This window comes from Rissa tridactyla, chromosome 1, assembly GCF_028500815.1.
Source record: "Rissa tridactyla isolate bRisTri1 chromosome 1, bRisTri1.patW.cur.20221130, whole genome shotgun sequence".
NCBI lineage: Eukaryota > Metazoa > Chordata > Aves > Charadriiformes > Laridae > Rissa > Rissa tridactyla.
The window spans coordinates 117,644,911-117,661,195 of record NC_071466.1 but is presented as its reverse complement, the minus strand read 5'-3'; the positions used below and the strand labels follow the sequence as shown (position 1 = coordinate 117,661,195).

Genomic DNA, 16,285 nt, shown 5'->3' with positions numbered 1-16,285 from the left:
CCCCGAGCGGAATGGAGACACCCTAAATACCTCTCTGACAGACCAAAAACTGGGCGCTCTCCCCCTCTTTTATTTGTTACAGTACTGTCTAAGCGACGAGGCGCACAACAAAATTTCGTTTTCCTTTGTTTTATTCCAAAAAGCACTTCATTAAAAACGGTTTAAAAATACTATACATTGCTGCTTCAGTTTCTCAGAGCGCTGCGTCCCCACTGACTAATAATAAAAAAAAAAAATTAAAAAAAAAAATCAGAAAACCCCTTCCATTCAGCCCTTTTCCTCAGAAACCAGCCTATTTTAACACCCTGCTTGGTTTCCCTGGCAGGCCGGGATAACCCAGGCACCGAACTGGGGCACTGCTCCAGCAGCTGGCAGTTGAGGAGTAGGTCCGGCTGTCACCTCCCCGCGGCTGGGGCTTGGCAGCGTCACCAGGCTCCCGCCTGCACACATAACTTTGCATTATTGCTCCTTGTAGTGTTTGCTTCTCAAGAAGACTTCCAAATCCGATCCAAACTGACTGCAGAGGAGACCGGGAGCTGCTGGGATCCTTCTCTGCCACTAACGTGCTGCTTCCTACACCTTGAAGCCACTTTACCACCAAGGGTGCTCCCCTGGGAGGCAGGGGCTCCCCCGGGATCCCACGCTCTTCTGAGCACCTGCCTGGATGCCTGGGAAGACACTGCTTCCTACCAGGCCTTCTGTCAACTCGGGGGACACAGAGTGTTTTGGAAATTGCACTCCCTCTGGGCTGAGCAGCCTGTAGCGGGCACAAATACAGTGAGCACAAGCAACCCGTGACTGAACTTGAGACGAGTAACGTGAGGAGTAGCTGCCACTGTGGAGCTGGAGACGGTCCCTCAACCAGGCCAAAAGAGATGAGAAAAGGAGTGTAACGGCAGTGGGAAAGAAAAGCAAATACTGAAGTGAGCAGACGTGTTACCAGCCTCAAAAAAAAAAACCAAACCCAAAAACCAACCCTAGAAAGATTACAGAAGGGGATCAGAGCAGAGAATCTGGAACATCTGGAAAAAAGAAGAGCTGACTCTACCTCTGCGTATACTTTCTCTGGGTTGTTAAGGGTGCCCAGCCAGCCGACTGGGGACAGCTTGTTAACAGGGGCTCAGTTCTGCATGGCCATGCGGGCACCCAGCTCATCTGCTGGAGGATGAACTGTCTTCATCTCGGTTGCCAACTGCTTGAGTGTCTGCTACTCTGGCTTAGCACCATGGCAACATCATCATCATCATCACTGGCCACTCCCCCATGAGGTAGGTAGTTTAACTGTGCAATGATCGACCATTTGTCCTTTCGGTGGCACATCACAGCCATACCATCAACCCCTTTAAAAAAACCTGACATAAACATCAGAAAACTAAGCTCTAAGCTATCTAAAAAGGTTACCCCAAATCCCAATACCTGCTTCTGTCAGGGAACACCTAATATCCCAAGTGCTGTCACACAGGTGAGAAACCATTGACCATTTGCCAAAAAAGAGGGCAAATATCTCCCAGCTGAGTGTAGCTGACAGTCTGTGTCCCTTGCCCACGAGTATGAAGGACTCGGTAAAAAGTCCAGTAACATTAACAGAAAGGCTTCCCACTGACTGCACGGGATTTAGGATCATTCTGAGACAGGTACTAACTAAGTCCCAAATGCTAACAACCCTCTTCCAGACACGAGCATAACCACCCCATTAAATAGCCATAATCCAACATTCTACTTAACATTCTTATGGCGACAGTATAACCGGTTCCCGCTGTATGGGAACAATTTCAAAGTCAGCCTATTGCTGTTCTCTGTAGTTCTAGCGTAAAGGGTAAGAAGTCTGAGAGAACAAGAAAGAAGATACGCTGATCTTCAGGTTTCTACTGAGATCAGTTTGAGCTGAAGAGAAAAACAGAGAAGTCTCTACAGTTCTGTTTTCAGCCATTCTGAAGTGATCTCGCTGTAGCTCTTCCTCCTTTTCACTTTGTAAGTCAAGGCTTGGGAATATTCAGACAGCAGATGCTCCCAGTAGCAAGAGACATCCTCCATCTGCAAGTGCTCGGTGATGAATTGGCGTCCCCTAGAGACACACAAGGCACAGTCAGAACCAATTTCCAGTTCCTACAAGAGTCTTTGGTTTTGTTTTATATGTGTATCAACTTTCACTCTTCTGTGTTTCAAATGAGAAACAACACACACTGCTCCGTACTGTCTATTTTAATTTCACAATTTTCATTCACGCTCACAGCTCTGACAGTTGCAGTGCTTTTGTTATCCTCAAGATGGTATTTGTTATCTAGGATAATAAACATCAGATTTCACATACCAGACACAGCCTGAGCAGCACCGACACGTGCTGCTTCAGAAGCCAGTCGCTGCCAGCCTGGATACGTAACGCTTGTAACGCAGACACGGTTCCCAGGGGCCAACTCACCTCATACTGAGACGAAAGCTCCCAACTTCTGATAGCTCTCAGTGGGGTTCCTGACACGGGTCACATCTGAACCAGAGACCTGAGCATATACTCTTGTTCTCTGGTTCCCTCAGCTTGGTACAACTTCCCCAACCCTCCTGCTGCTACTGCAGAAGATCAGTTATACCGCACCCTATCAATACTAGGTTGTCTTTGATGGGTAACCCCTTCAAAAGCTGTGTTAGAAAATGCCTTGGAAGAAGAATGCCTGGTAGCCAGAAAGGACACACAACTTACCTCTCTGAAATTTCTTGTGCTATGGCATCATTTTCCTTTACAAATTGCAACAGCTCCCTAAAATGAAAAAAAAATGCTATGAAACGGCTAATGCAACAGAGAACACTGTCCCTTAGCTATACTATTTCGGAGGATGAGATTAAGGATCTACAACTGAGCGAGAGACAGGTGCTCCTCATTTCAGAGCACAGAAGAAACCTGCCATTCTCAGTTATTCTGTATCGGTTCTGGACAGCATGCTGAAATCGAGGAGCTAACACATTTCTGGCCCAGTTCCTCTTCCCCTCATCTGTGCTGCAAATTTAAGTGCCTAGTGCCTGCTGCTTTCAGTGAGGGTGACAGACCTCCATACCCCGGTGAAACTGTACTCTCTAAGTAATAAGAGCAAAGGATTCCTTGGGGGCGGTAACAAAGACAAAAGAACACAACCACCCTGAGCCTTTGTCTAGTGCCTAGAAGTGGAGGCCCTTCTTAGCATAACACAAAACAAACTGCCTCCCCAAACACAACAGTGTTCTCCGTGGCCTGCAATGCTCCGCTGAGCACATTTGAGGTCTCACACCTGATGTTAGAGAGGTCTGATGGGACTGGGATGTAGTGGACCCACGGCTTCAGCTGGGGGTAGAAGAACTCCAGCCACTCTTCTCCAACATGAAAGACGAGTGAACCGCATAAGAAAAGGTGTTTCAACCGGAAACTGGCAGCCACTCCCCGGAAATTAAACAGATACCTTTAAAAGGAGGAGCAAAGAGAGGGACCTGATTACACCTGGCATTTTATGAGGAAATGCACTAAGAAAATGGGCTCCGAGTAGCAGCCAGCCTCCTCACAGGTAGCAACTGTCGCCCTCATGCTAAGCCAAGCACCTGTCGCTGAAACAAGGGGAAGACATTTATTTGAAGCTCCTCACAGGAAACGTGAGTTAAGTTAAGGATGTGCTCGGCAAGTTTCTGCTGCCTGTCAAAACTGAGGTTGAAAATCAAGGGGTGGTGCTTTACCTCTGCTAAAGACACCTGCCCGTGACAAACCAAGAGAGGCCTCACAGACAATGGCTGACAAGGCACGGAAGGTCACAATGTGGAGGCTGATCCTGTGACTCTTCACTTCAGAGACTCTGTTACCACAAGGAGCTTTTTCCCAATTCTCTGTTGTCTTGCAGTGAGCTTTTTTGTTCATTGTTCCGCTTTGCCACATCTATTTCAGTTGTGGTTTTGGTTTGTTTTTTTTCTTTTTTTTTTTTCCTCCGGGATTCTGCTTTAATCTGAATCTAATTGTTTCATATTAACTTGGGAATGCAACCCTAGGAGGCTAAACAGGCTAGCACACAACAGATGGACTCTGCAGATAACAAAGAATCCACAATTTTGTTTTCACTATTTTCTGCCAAGTTAGTAAAGCGGGCTTGACTGGGGGAGGATTTCTCTTAGCAAACTGTATCTCAGAGGGATGTTTGTTTGCTTACTTGCTTGCTTTTTAAACCCACATTTCTCCAATTATATGGAAAGCTGTTTTTCCTGTGGGCAAAACCCCTCAGTACATATAACTAATCTTTGAAGTCAAACATTTTGGGCTGGGGGAAGGGAGTTCTTCCTAATGAAGCTATTCTGGGTGAGATGGGGATTATATATTATATATATTTGGGCTGAAATGGCTATTTTAGCTAAATTTAGTTCAGCAGTAAGTGACAAGGAGTAATTCTGAAATTACTTTGCATTCTTTGTGTTAACTACGAGCTCAAGGCCAGGATGAGGAGCTCGTCGTATTAGGAACTGAACAAATACATGCAAAGATGTAGCAAAAACAGTGGCCTGGAAGCGAGGAAGTGCCTTGGTCCAATTCCAGACACAGCTCCCACAATCCGTGACCTCAGCCAAGTCGCTGAGGGCGGCTCTGAGGCAGCCTGCCATAGCACCTACACTGAAGGAAGCAGCAAGAAGTTCGTGTTGACCCTCCCAGACCCCGGGCTACAACAAAAACGTGTGAGAACGTCTCAGCCCATACTCTACAAGGGGCTTAGGAGGCATCAGGACTTGGGAAGTCTATGTGTAACAGAAGGGAGAAATATCTGGGCAACAGTTCAGTGAAATATAAAATGAAACAAGCCACTCGCATTTGCAGAAAAACACAGATCCAGCCAAATGACAGAGTTCTTACATCAGCAGATTCTAGATGGTAGAATCATAACTAGGTAATTTTAAAGCAAAACAAAAAGCAAAACATCAGACATACAAGTGCATACACACTAAGAGTTTATATTTTTTACACAGAAACCTGGAAGAATATTACATGGAAAAAACCCTCCCTGAAGTAGTTAAAAAATAAAATCTTTTGTAAATCAAAGCCACATTCTCCCAAACAACATACAAATTATGAATCAATACCATATCTGCTCAATCATATTTCAGATTCTCTCTTTTACTATACACATCCAATGGCAACACTTGATCCAGTTTGCATATGAAGACATGATTCCTTAGTTCTTTATGTCTTTGAAGACAGTAATGCTATCACTGTAACACTGAAAAAATAATTTTGAACACACAGCTTGGTACAGGCATATAAAGAAAAAATGATAGAAAGCCTTTTTGATTAAGAAAATAAAATAAGATTTCAATCTATACATTTATTAGTGATCTAAGACCTTTACTTTCCCCAAAACACTATTTCTCCTGATGTGACAGGGGAAAGCTGACACTGAAAGAGGCCATGCTAAGCTCCCAAATTTTCAACCGCCTTATGTCTGTTCTCAAGCTTTCCTGTCTGCATGGAGCTGATTGCTGGAATCAGGTCTTAAAATAAAATGAGACCTTCCACCATGCAAGGAAAGAAATAACCCACAGCCCTTGAACAGCTTTACTAATCAAAACTCTTACTTGTATTTGCAGTGATCAACCAGTGGAATTTCCTTTGCAGGAGGCTTCCCTAAGGTGTCCTTAAAATAAAAAGAATAATAAAAAAAAAAAATCAAGTTTTATAGAGCAGTTTCATATTTGTTTTCCTTCTCAGTTAGAAACAAAGCTGAAGTCTCAAAACCCTCCATTCCCACTTCTGAGGAAACCTTCTCTGGTGGGCTTTTAGAAGTATTATGAAGAACTCCCAGCCCTTCAAACAAGAAAAAAAGTTCAGTAAATTACACACTGCCTGTAAGCAAATGCCAGCACAAACACATTAAATGATAATGTTTAGTTGGCAGCTACAGAGTGGAAAACAGCTTGGGACAATGGACTATGGGAAGCCAAGTGTAACTGGATTAGCCAAGACTGTCTGGAGCGAGCTGGACTGTGGACTCAGTATGGAACTAAAAAGTTATCAGCAACAGTTATCAGAAAGTTACCAAGAACAAGACCAAGCAATTGAGATGACAGAAAAAGGTTCAAAAAGACTGACAATGAGACACAGACAGCCCAGGGCTAGAAGGAGAAGAGTTGGCTACTTTTGTAGTAACGGAAGAGGAGACGATTGGCATAGGTTCATTTTCTTATGTGTGCTGGTTTCCTTGAACAAAAAGTGTAAACGGAAGAAAAATGTTTGGCCTGCCAGGCTGTAGAGAGTCCTTCCTTTCATCTGTCAGATGCAGCCATCAAGGGAACTACAAGCCTCCCCCACTCTAGAGGATCACCCACAACTCTCCAACAAGATGCTTCTCAATCATCAAAGCCATCTTGCAATGCCACCCTTTCTGACCTTCACATTCGGGACACAAGACAACACCCACGCACCTTCTCAGATTTCCAAGCCTGGTTTTTAGTGTACTCAGCATCCACAAGTTCTGGGTTTTCTCGGGACAGCAGAATGAGGGGATCTCTCTCAGGACTCGTTCTGCAAAAGAAATGCTATCAGTCATTGCCAATCCACCTCACCCAACACAGCTAACAAACTACAGGACTCAAGACCCTGCCTCTTTATGAGGCTGACCTCCTTATGTGCCCCAAAACCACTATTAAGTGCCTACCATACAGTGTATTTCTGTCCAAGGGTATATTAGCAGAAGAGAATGTTAATGTGTACCAAAATGATCTGAGGCCCTTTTTTCTTTATTTCACTTACTAAATATTTAATAGTATTATTTAAGCAATTCCCAGGACAGATCAGCGGAGATGATGTTTCCTTCAGGCCTTACCCTGATGGGTGCCAAATACTTTAACTCCCTTTTAAGTCAGAGAGAGCCAAGAGATGCTAAGCATCTTCAGCACTTGATGCTTCTGACACCAATTTAGAACACTACTGATAAACAAGGTTACACCATCCCTGAGACTCACTCCTTCATCGTCTCCTGAGCCTACCTACAAAGACATTATATCCACCCCTATTGGGGATGGAGAAGGAATGAAGTGTTGGAGGAGCGAAAAAGAATGGGGCTAACACTGTTCTCAAACTGCCACTGGAGAGAGGGCAAAAATAATCTACTCTCTTATCCCCCACCAATCAGGTTAACTTACTCCAAGAATACTTGTTGATTCGCTGTCGAGCACTTGCATAGCGAATAAAGTACTCACACTGGCAAGAAGCATGCACATCAATATAAAATCTTCAAATTTGTATCAAGCACCTGCAGTTCCCTTCACAGACCAAAACAAGCTGGTTCTGAGTGTGACAGTCTTACTCATTAAGAAATAACATAGCAAATCCATCGCAACTTCTGTTTCCAATATTAGCCTTATTATAACAAACTAGTTGTAAATGGCAATTCTTATGGAGAATCACTAATGGTGAAATGTTGCTGTACAAAATGTCTCGCTTTCCTTCCTTTTAAAAAATACCTTCTGGGTTACACTTGTTTAGGTCTTGGAGATGCAGAAACTTCTGCATGCAGACAGCTGTCACGGCATATGTTGGTACAATCTCCTACTATAGGAAAATATGCTCACCTGGATCCTCGGAAATATCCTTTAGAGATTTTTTTCATCCATGGCCATTTTTCTGCAGATCTGAAAATATTGTTTATACAAGCAATAAATGATTTACTAAAACCATGAAATAGCACTCTCAGTTTTCACAGCATGATCTCTTTTTACTATTCTTCATTTTTGATGGAAATCACTTTCTTCATTATAGCAGAAAAAACCTCTCAGCCAGGTCCAATGAAACAGGTTTTCCTGTGAATATTGTGTTTAAGGCAATGTGATATAGGCTACTTTTCAGAATACCTTTCAGTCAAAACAATGAATTACACAGAACTCCCTCACCAAAACTTTAAGGGTATTAAAATTTACATAAAATTTGAATCCAGTTTTTGCATTGTTGCTTTATTTTTCTGTACTTCACTGAATATGGATAGTGCAAAGTAACTAGAGAGTTTCTTTTCCCATTAAAAAAAAAAGGAAAACCTAACAGCAACAAAAAAGCCTGCCTGGTGTTTTGCATTTAAAGCACAGGGGTTCACTGTTTTCCCAAATAACTTTCATTTTAAATCTAAGCAAGCCCTTCAAAATAGCTGTTCGCGTGTTTTATTTCTGTCAGTGCAGTGACCTGCCTCCCTCCCTCTGGGGAACTCTTTGTTGTACTTTTTTGTTGCAGCTGGCTTGACATGTAGGTCCTGATCCCTAAACTGATCTGCGCAGGTCAAGCTTTGCATCTGCTTGTAACCCAATGACACAACTGGGGTTCACTGAGAAAGCACGGGTAAGTGAATGCTTTGGACCTTGATTATATAATCTCACATTAGGCTTCTGCTATGATTAGTCCCATAGATCTTCAGATTTTGAAGAGGGAAACATTCAACCTTGCATTCTGACAACAAGTGATTGACATCAAGGTGTTTTCTTTCCTGTTATGTTTCTATGTTCACTCACTGTTGCATACTTTGTTTGTCACTCTCCATGGGAAACAGCCCCTTATTCTGCTAATAGTCAAAGATCCTGCCAAAAGAAAGACTCCCAGTCAGAAACGCCTTCTGCCTTACTCTCAGCCCAGTAATGACTCTTGATTCTTGGGAACGATTCCAGGTTTCTCTATTGCTCAATACCCAAGTAAAAGCAGATCTAAAGAAGGCTTTTCTTTACCCTTGCAGAAGTTTATACAAACATCCTGGATCATCCCTGCAGTGAAGAAACTACAGCTCTTAGAGAAGTAGCTGGAAACAAAGGAAAATATTTCTATGTGTCAAGGGAGATTTCTGCAGGCAAAAGATAACTGCTGCTTTATTGACAAACCCTATCCCAGCAAAAATGATAGTTATCTGGCCCTGACAGCATGAAGAATGTGTATACTTCGTCCTCTGCGTTCCTTACTAAAATGCTGGAAACAGAGAAGATAATTATAACTTCTAGTTACGTCATCTACGGTTTCCATGGAGAATTCTTATACAGCAGTTAGGCTGTGTAGTTAACAAGAGGTACCAGGACAGAGCACAGGCCAACAGACCTATGGTCTTAGACTTCAACGTTGCCCTAATGCTGTCCAGTGCTAGATGGTTTTTACTGTAAGTCTTCCATTAAACCTCCCCCTCTACATATCCATTTCCAAAACATACCTTCTGAGGTCCTCTCTCATGAGGTCCCAGCGCCCTAAACCTGTTGGGTAAATTGGCCAAACAGCTGGTCCTCCTTCCCAAAACGTCCAGGCAGGGTACATGATATCATTGTATTCAGGTGTCTTAAGAAAAAGGAGAGTAACATTAGAATAAGAGTAGTATCTACTTCAGTTTACTGACTGAGCCCACCAGTAATCAATGTCCCTTCTGGGAGTTCTACCGTCTTTCTCCGTTACAAAGAGAAGCAGCCACGAGAGCTCTGCGGTCACCACAGTGTTGCTGGGGTTTATATGAAGACAACCCAATATTGAAACATTTCTATGATTTAAAAAAGGCTATCTCTTGCTGCATGACAACACGGGACTTTCATGTTGGAAAATAACAAAAAAAGAGACCCATGATATAACGGATTAGTAAATAGTGGAAGATCTGAGCTCCAGTCACGTTTCTAAAGACTTCTGCCTATGCCAAACAAATGTTTTCTACTGATCATAAGTTAAGAGGCATTATTATCTCCTCAGAGATAGAGGCACTTATAGACACTTTGATATATAGGCTTCCAACACTTTGGTTCATCCCAGCCTTCCGGAGATCACTTAACAATTCACTATAACAAATATCCAGGGCATGTAAGAATTTCAGTTCCTCACTCCTGTTTGGATGCTTAAATCCCCATTTAATCAGAGGGAAAACCAGCACTTAAGTAAGACTAAATCCTTTCATGAAACCAGACTGTAGGCCACTTCCTTGCACTAGTAATAAACTTCCTATACAATCATCCGTCTGTCAGCTGGAGATACTGGAGAGTCCAAGGCCACCAAGGTAGTTAGGAGGCGTGTGCACATAACATATAAACAGGGGCTGAGGAATGGGTTTCTTCATGCATGGGAAAAAGAGGCTTGGGGGAATCTAAATGCTGTCTCCTACCACCTAATTAACGAGTTCAGAGAAGATGGAGGCAGACTCTTTTCAAGAGCAGAGAGAGAATGAGAGGCAACAAGCTTTGGTTACGAGAAGGGAAATTCCAATTAGATATGGGGAAACATGGTTTTGTTCTGAGGGAGGTCAGATGCTGGCTGTGGACACCCTGTCCTCGGGGATGCTCAGAACTGCACAGGACATAGCCTGGAGCACCCTGAACTAGTTGGTCCTGCTCTGAGTGAGGTGCTGGACTGGGTAACCTCCTGAGATCCCTTCAACTTAATGAGTGTGTGCTTCTATGATCTGCTCCTTATCAGTCTTGCTATCAGGCGTTGAAAATGAACCATGACAGCTCCACCACCACCCCAGGGTCGGCCTCCAAAGATGCAGGATAGGACAATCCTGCAAACCCTTATGCTTTCAGCCTCAGAGAGCCTCCTGGACCAGCATCCTGGAGCCTTCCCAACAATGGCTGGTTAAACGTGAGCTGTGCCTGGGTCACTGGCTTTCACTTAAGGATAAGACTGAGGTTACAGTTGAGATATTGGACAACAGTGACCAGAGAACTCAATTTCTTGCGGGATGCTGTGAGGCATCCAGGGGCAGGATGATGAATACGCTGCAAAAAATTAAACTCCTGTAACCTCCTCTGCATCAATTTGGGCTCTGCTGGCTAGAGTTAAGGCTGTGTAATGGTCAAGGGGCAGGACAGCCAACTTTACTACTACATTTGGGAGCCAACATGGTTACTGAATGACAGTGCTTGCAATGCTGTACTGAAATTCTAGAGAAAGCTTAAGGGTGGCTGGGGAGTAGGCAATAGTTATGGATCATATTATGGTTGAAACTGCACGAGCTGAAGCCTTGGGTTCAGAGTGAGATGTTACAAGTGAGCAGAAACAGAACGGGGCCTGAACTAGCAAGAGCAAATGGTTTATTGCTTCTTTTTGCATCTTACTGTCTGCTGGGCTTCAGCCAAGGACAGGATTGTGATCAGAGTTAGGTAGCAAGGGTGCAGGATTTGGGAATATTGGGTATATGCTAAGTCAAAGCATGATTGGCAGAAGCTTGAGGTGTAACAATATTTTGTTGGAAAGGATGCAACACTATGCTACAGTCAGGTTTAACAATGAGAGAGGTAGTAAAACACACGGGAGGGCTCTGGAGTCTGGGAACAGAAGCAGAGAGCGAATTTCTCTATGCGTGTGCGCGCCTCTGCACATGTGTGCACGTTTGCAGATGGAAAAGGGAATCCAGGGGAAAATGGTTCACAGGAGACAGCATATTATAGAAGAGAAGATAAGAAATACTTATCTGTGGTACCAAAAAAGAGGACTAAAATATTAATATTAAATGAGATTTAACTGTATGAGAACTAACTTATGATCAAAAGTCCTTAAGAATGCTGATAAACTATGACTACAATTTTAACAGAAGCGTTGTAGCAAATGACAGCAATGCTGGCACATACCCCATCCAGCTGTGCATCATTCCACTGTGCCAGAAGTACATTTTTTTGACCTGGAAGAGGAGCTAACATGGGAAAAAACTGTCCTGTTGAATAAATCTGCAAGTCTGGCTGCCAGAAAACTGGAAGCAAAAGGAAACATAAAGAGCAAAAAAGAGCAAGCAATATTAACACACAGAAAAACTGTGGGGAACGATCCTGAAAATCATGTTCCCAAGAGAAAGGAAGACATGCGTGTCTCAGAAATGCTCAGCTTTTAAAGGTGTGCACACCTTACTGAAGGAGAAGACTGGGATAATGGGTTTCATCCACTTGGGGACCTGGGGGTAGTCTCGCACATTGATCACCATTTCCATGTCAGGGAGGCGTTTTATGATCCCCAGAAGGAAGTGCTCAACTCCACTGCATCTGTTGACAAACAACATATGGCAAAGAGCTATAAGGAGAAGGCAGAATCCTGCAGTCTCTTGCTGGCCTTTCTCTCTGCACAGGAGCAGAAGAGATGGCGAGCCTGAGCCATACCACGATGCACTCTGGAAACTTCCCGTAGCAGCCTCTAAGCCACAACGCAGTACAGGCACCAATGAAGCAAGCCATCCTGTTGTATCTGGTCTGATCTGCAGCGTTCTCTGGGATCCCACTACCAACCAACCCTTTGTACACAGAAGCGCAACGACACTTACCCCTTGCTATATTTAAGCCTCATACATAATTTTCTAGGCTCCTGCTCTTATAAGGAATTCAGACCTCTGAAATATCGTTGTGCTCAGAGACTTTCAACTTGGCAGGTTTGGAAGTACTCCTGTGTCCCAGCTAGGGAGATGAGATCTTCTGCACAGCTCTTACCTTGCAGGAAACAAGCAGTCCTGCTCGCGGTACAATTTGTTCTTAATGATTTGGTAGTGTGTCCCAAGCTTCCGGCTCACCACATCCGATATAATCTCCTTGGAAATGCCACCTCGAAAAGGAGCCAGGTCCTGCTTCCAGACACTGAAACAAAACAACCATTATTGTTGTTTTATTATGTACAACAGGGAGGACACTGTGCATTAAATTACTGCAGTATACAGAACAGACTTCTAGCTAAAACAAGCTCTGTGTAGCTTCCAGGAGCTCTGCTACTTGTGGCATAATGGAGAATTTAATTTAAGTTACTTGGAATAGCTATTACTCAGAGATTCAAAGGTCCAAGCTTCACCCTTTGGCCTATCTATGTGCTGTTTGCCTGAAAAGAAAGGCCAGCACACGGCTCTGTGGTTAAATCAACATGGACAACACTAGTTAATCTCCCAGAAAGCACCCTGCATACCCTGGCAGGTTATGGGTAAAAGCCTTCAGTTCACTTCACCTTTGAGTTGCGAAGCTTGTGTTCTGGCCTTCCATGAACGATGGGCCACACCAAGACCAAATTCCTCACACAATGTCATGCTATTTAGACACTAAAAAAGAAGGCAAGAGTCTAGTCTCAAGGAGCAGCATTGCCAAGTAATGCTGCGTGCAGTGAAAGCCAGACCAGGAGAAGAGGCCTATGTAGCATGTGTTCTGTGACATCTGCACGTCACCAGTGAGCTCTAGGAATGCAGTAAGAAAACATAAACTTCGCATATGTAAGAAAATGCGGAAGGAGGATGCAGTTTATAATGAATTTAGTCTAAAGGTCCTCAGATCTAACTGCTTGGAGCAGATAACGAACACTGTCAGATTGTAACAGCCATGCAGATGTCCTCCCCACTTTTTGCTAGACACTGCATCAATGCCTTTGTTTAATAGAACACTGTAGGGGTGATCCCACCGTGAGCGGGGTCAAACGCTGGCACAGGTTGCCCAGAGAGGCGGTGGAGTCTCTATTCTTTGAGATACTGAACAGCAGTCCTGGCAACCCTGCTTGAGCAGAGGTGTTGGACTTAATGACCTCAAGAGGTCCTCTGTAACCTCTAAGATTCTGCTATTTTGTAATCCAGTGGAAAACAGTTAAACTACATAAAGGGTTGCCACTGAAATGACAGGCTGACCACAGGATAATCAGTCTGTCAGGGATGCAAATGTAGCGAGCTTGAGAACAGGAAGAAAGTTGCAGTTTTATGGCACATCCATGTCATTGTAACCTAGAGTGACAACTGAAAGGTAGTGACAGCATTCTGCAGCATATCTACATACCTCCAAATCAGCTATCGAAACAGCCCAAGTTTCTTAAGTGTCACACAGCATACATGCTGTATCATCTTCCTGGATTTTTTTGTAATGCCCGTCACTACAGAGTGCTCCTTAACAACCATTAAACAAACTACTGCTGTGGTGAAAACTAGGTTTGGAGAACCACAGTAACTGTAACCTCATGTTACTACTGCCTATCATGTTCCGAAGCAGGTTTGGAGGTCGTAACCACTTGGGAAGGTGTTCTTCCCAAAGGTGAGCAGGAGATGGTGGAGCGTATGTTTAAAGATGAGGAGATGTATTTAAGGCTGTATCTGAACTGTAACTGAGGAAAAAGACTGGAAGGCTAAACTAGAAGAGACTTTGCCTCATCAGCATTTCAAGAGCAACGAAGATCAAAAACTCCAGAGCCTAGAAACAGTTGCCCAGTATGACTCAACTGATATTAAAAGCCGATACAGCACGCTTCTCACCCCCAAAATGAATAAGCACATCTGGTATTTTTTTAACTAGGAGGCTTAAAGTCGGGCATCTGTGTTTCTGCATTTGGAATCCAAATCCTAAGGACAAAATGATATTTTGACTCTTTTCTGTATTCCCTCTTCCTCTTTAAATAAAAACATTGCTTAAAGACATCAGAAAAACCCAGTCGTACAGTCCCTACCCACATAACAGTGATGACCTACACACCTGTAATATTCTCCATGCTGAAATCATGCTCTACCAGTGGGAACAGAAGGGAAGTTTGGTTTGGCTGTGTCTACACTTGTATTGCCTACAGTGGTCTTGCATTTACATGTAAGTCTCTAGCTCTCTGCACTAAATCGCTCTAGGAAGATTAGGCAGAGTACTGCCATTTTGCATAATGCTCCATAGTTATAAAAAAATAAACAGGACTTGTGTATTCCTGAATGAGCTCCTCTTGGATCATACTTTAGTCATGTGAAAATCAGGTAGTTAAATATCTGCTGGCACTCCAGTTTTCACAAGCAGTGAGCTAAACTCTCTAGAAGGAGCACTCCAATTCTCCCCTCCCCTCTTCCACTGGAAGCCTTGTCCAAGCACAGGGGGTGAGCAAAGTATAACACACTATCACACCAAATTAATCTGTGTTCTGTAACAACCTTTCTTAATATAGCTATTTTAAAACATTTTGCATATACTTGATTTCTTCCACTTTTAAAAGCTCACGAGAAAAACTTGTGAGCAACACTGCACTGAGAGAGAAGGCAGAAGTGGACTGTCAACACAGAAATATCACCAAGTGTGTATGGGTTTATTGTGTGATCATACATGAAATGTTGACATAGTGTATGTTGTTCAACCACAGAGGACAACAGGTGGACACACTCTCTATTGGAACCACAGAAGTCAACCTGTTTCACACAGTGGCATTAATCATAGAATACCAGGTTGGAAGGGACCTCAAGGATCATCTGGTTGAACCTTTTTCAGCAAAAGCACGGTCTAGACAAGATGGCCCAGCACCCTGTCCAGCTGAATCTTAAAAGTGTTCAATGATGGGGAATCCACCACTTCCCTGGGGAGATTATTCCAATGGCTCATTGTTCTCATTGCGAAAATTTTCCCTCTTGGGTCCAAAAGAAAATACTATTGAATAACCTCCTAATAATGAATAACCTCCCTCTTGCAAGCACCATGATCTATGGTGGCTGCAGATGTGACGCTTTAGAGCCCAAATATTCTATAGCTAATTCCCATCCATCAGTGCTGGCAAAAGTATTCCCTCTGACGGCCAGAGGCCGGCGCATCCAAAAGCGAAACCAGTCTCTCACCTTTGGTGGCAGCTGCAATTCTCCTTTACACATGGCTCATAGGCTTCCACAGCTTTCTTAATTTGCTCCGTTATTTTTTTCCATTTGGCATCTAAAACAGGCGGGAAGGAAAAGCCGAAGGGATGAATGAATCCATAACGTTATCAGAGCAACTAGCGGGGGGGTGTGTGTGTGTGTGTGTGCTAAAAAGGACTTCTTCTGGTCCAGCCGGCCACCGCAATGCACTAGGGTCCCACAACACACCACGGCCAAGGAGAGGGGCCACACAGCTGAGGGGGGACCGGGGAAGGGACATCAACCCGGGCACCCCGTCACGGTCCCCGGGTGAGCTGCTCGGCGGGGCTGAGGGGGAGGTGGAGGCGAGACCCCCTCAGCGCCCTCACAGGCTCCCGCCCGGGCCACCGAACCTCCCCGCCGGCCGCGAAGCCGCGTCCCGCTCTCCTCCCCCCAGCAACTCCCTCACGCCCGGGCCCCTCACCTGCCGCCGTCTGCCACACGGCGACCGCCACCATCAGAGCCCACAGGGCCACCGCCGCCCGCCCCATTGTCGCCGCCGCCGCCGGCACCGGCGCTGCGCATGCGCGACCCGCTCGCGCCGGTGGAGCCCCAAGCAAAGATGGCGGCCGCCGCCACCAGCCCTGCACAAAGATGGCGGCGCTGGATGGGCGCTGTAGTTCCCGCGGCGGCTCAGGGGTGGCGGTGTCCCTCCCCGCTCAAGGGGACACCCCCGTAGGGGGCCACGTCGTTACAGCAGGCGGCTTTTGTAGCTTAGGGAAATA

At 44.6% G+C, this 16,285-nt stretch overlaps 1 protein-coding gene across 1 annotated transcript; it reads right to left on the bottom strand.

Annotated features, from left to right (window-relative positions):
* Positions 1 to 113: 113 nt before the first annotated feature.
* On the bottom strand, positions 114 to 16,083 carry POGLUT1 (protein O-glucosyltransferase 1). The gene is made up of 11 exons (XM_054184337.1): positions 15,985 to 16,083; positions 15,507 to 15,597; positions 12,403 to 12,546; positions 11,829 to 11,964; positions 9,168 to 9,289; positions 7,564 to 7,623; positions 6,415 to 6,514; positions 5,569 to 5,627; positions 3,258 to 3,425; positions 2,696 to 2,752; positions 114 to 2,065 (listed from the first exon to the last, which is right to left on the bottom strand). Exons 1-11 carry the CDS (start codon positions 16,049 to 16,051, stop codon positions 1,909 to 1,911), a joined length of 1,161 nt encoding a protein of 386 aa, XP_054040312.1. The 5' UTR covers positions 16,052 to 16,083; the 3' UTR covers positions 114 to 1,908.
* Between the last annotated feature and the right edge of the window lie 202 nt (positions 16,084 to 16,285).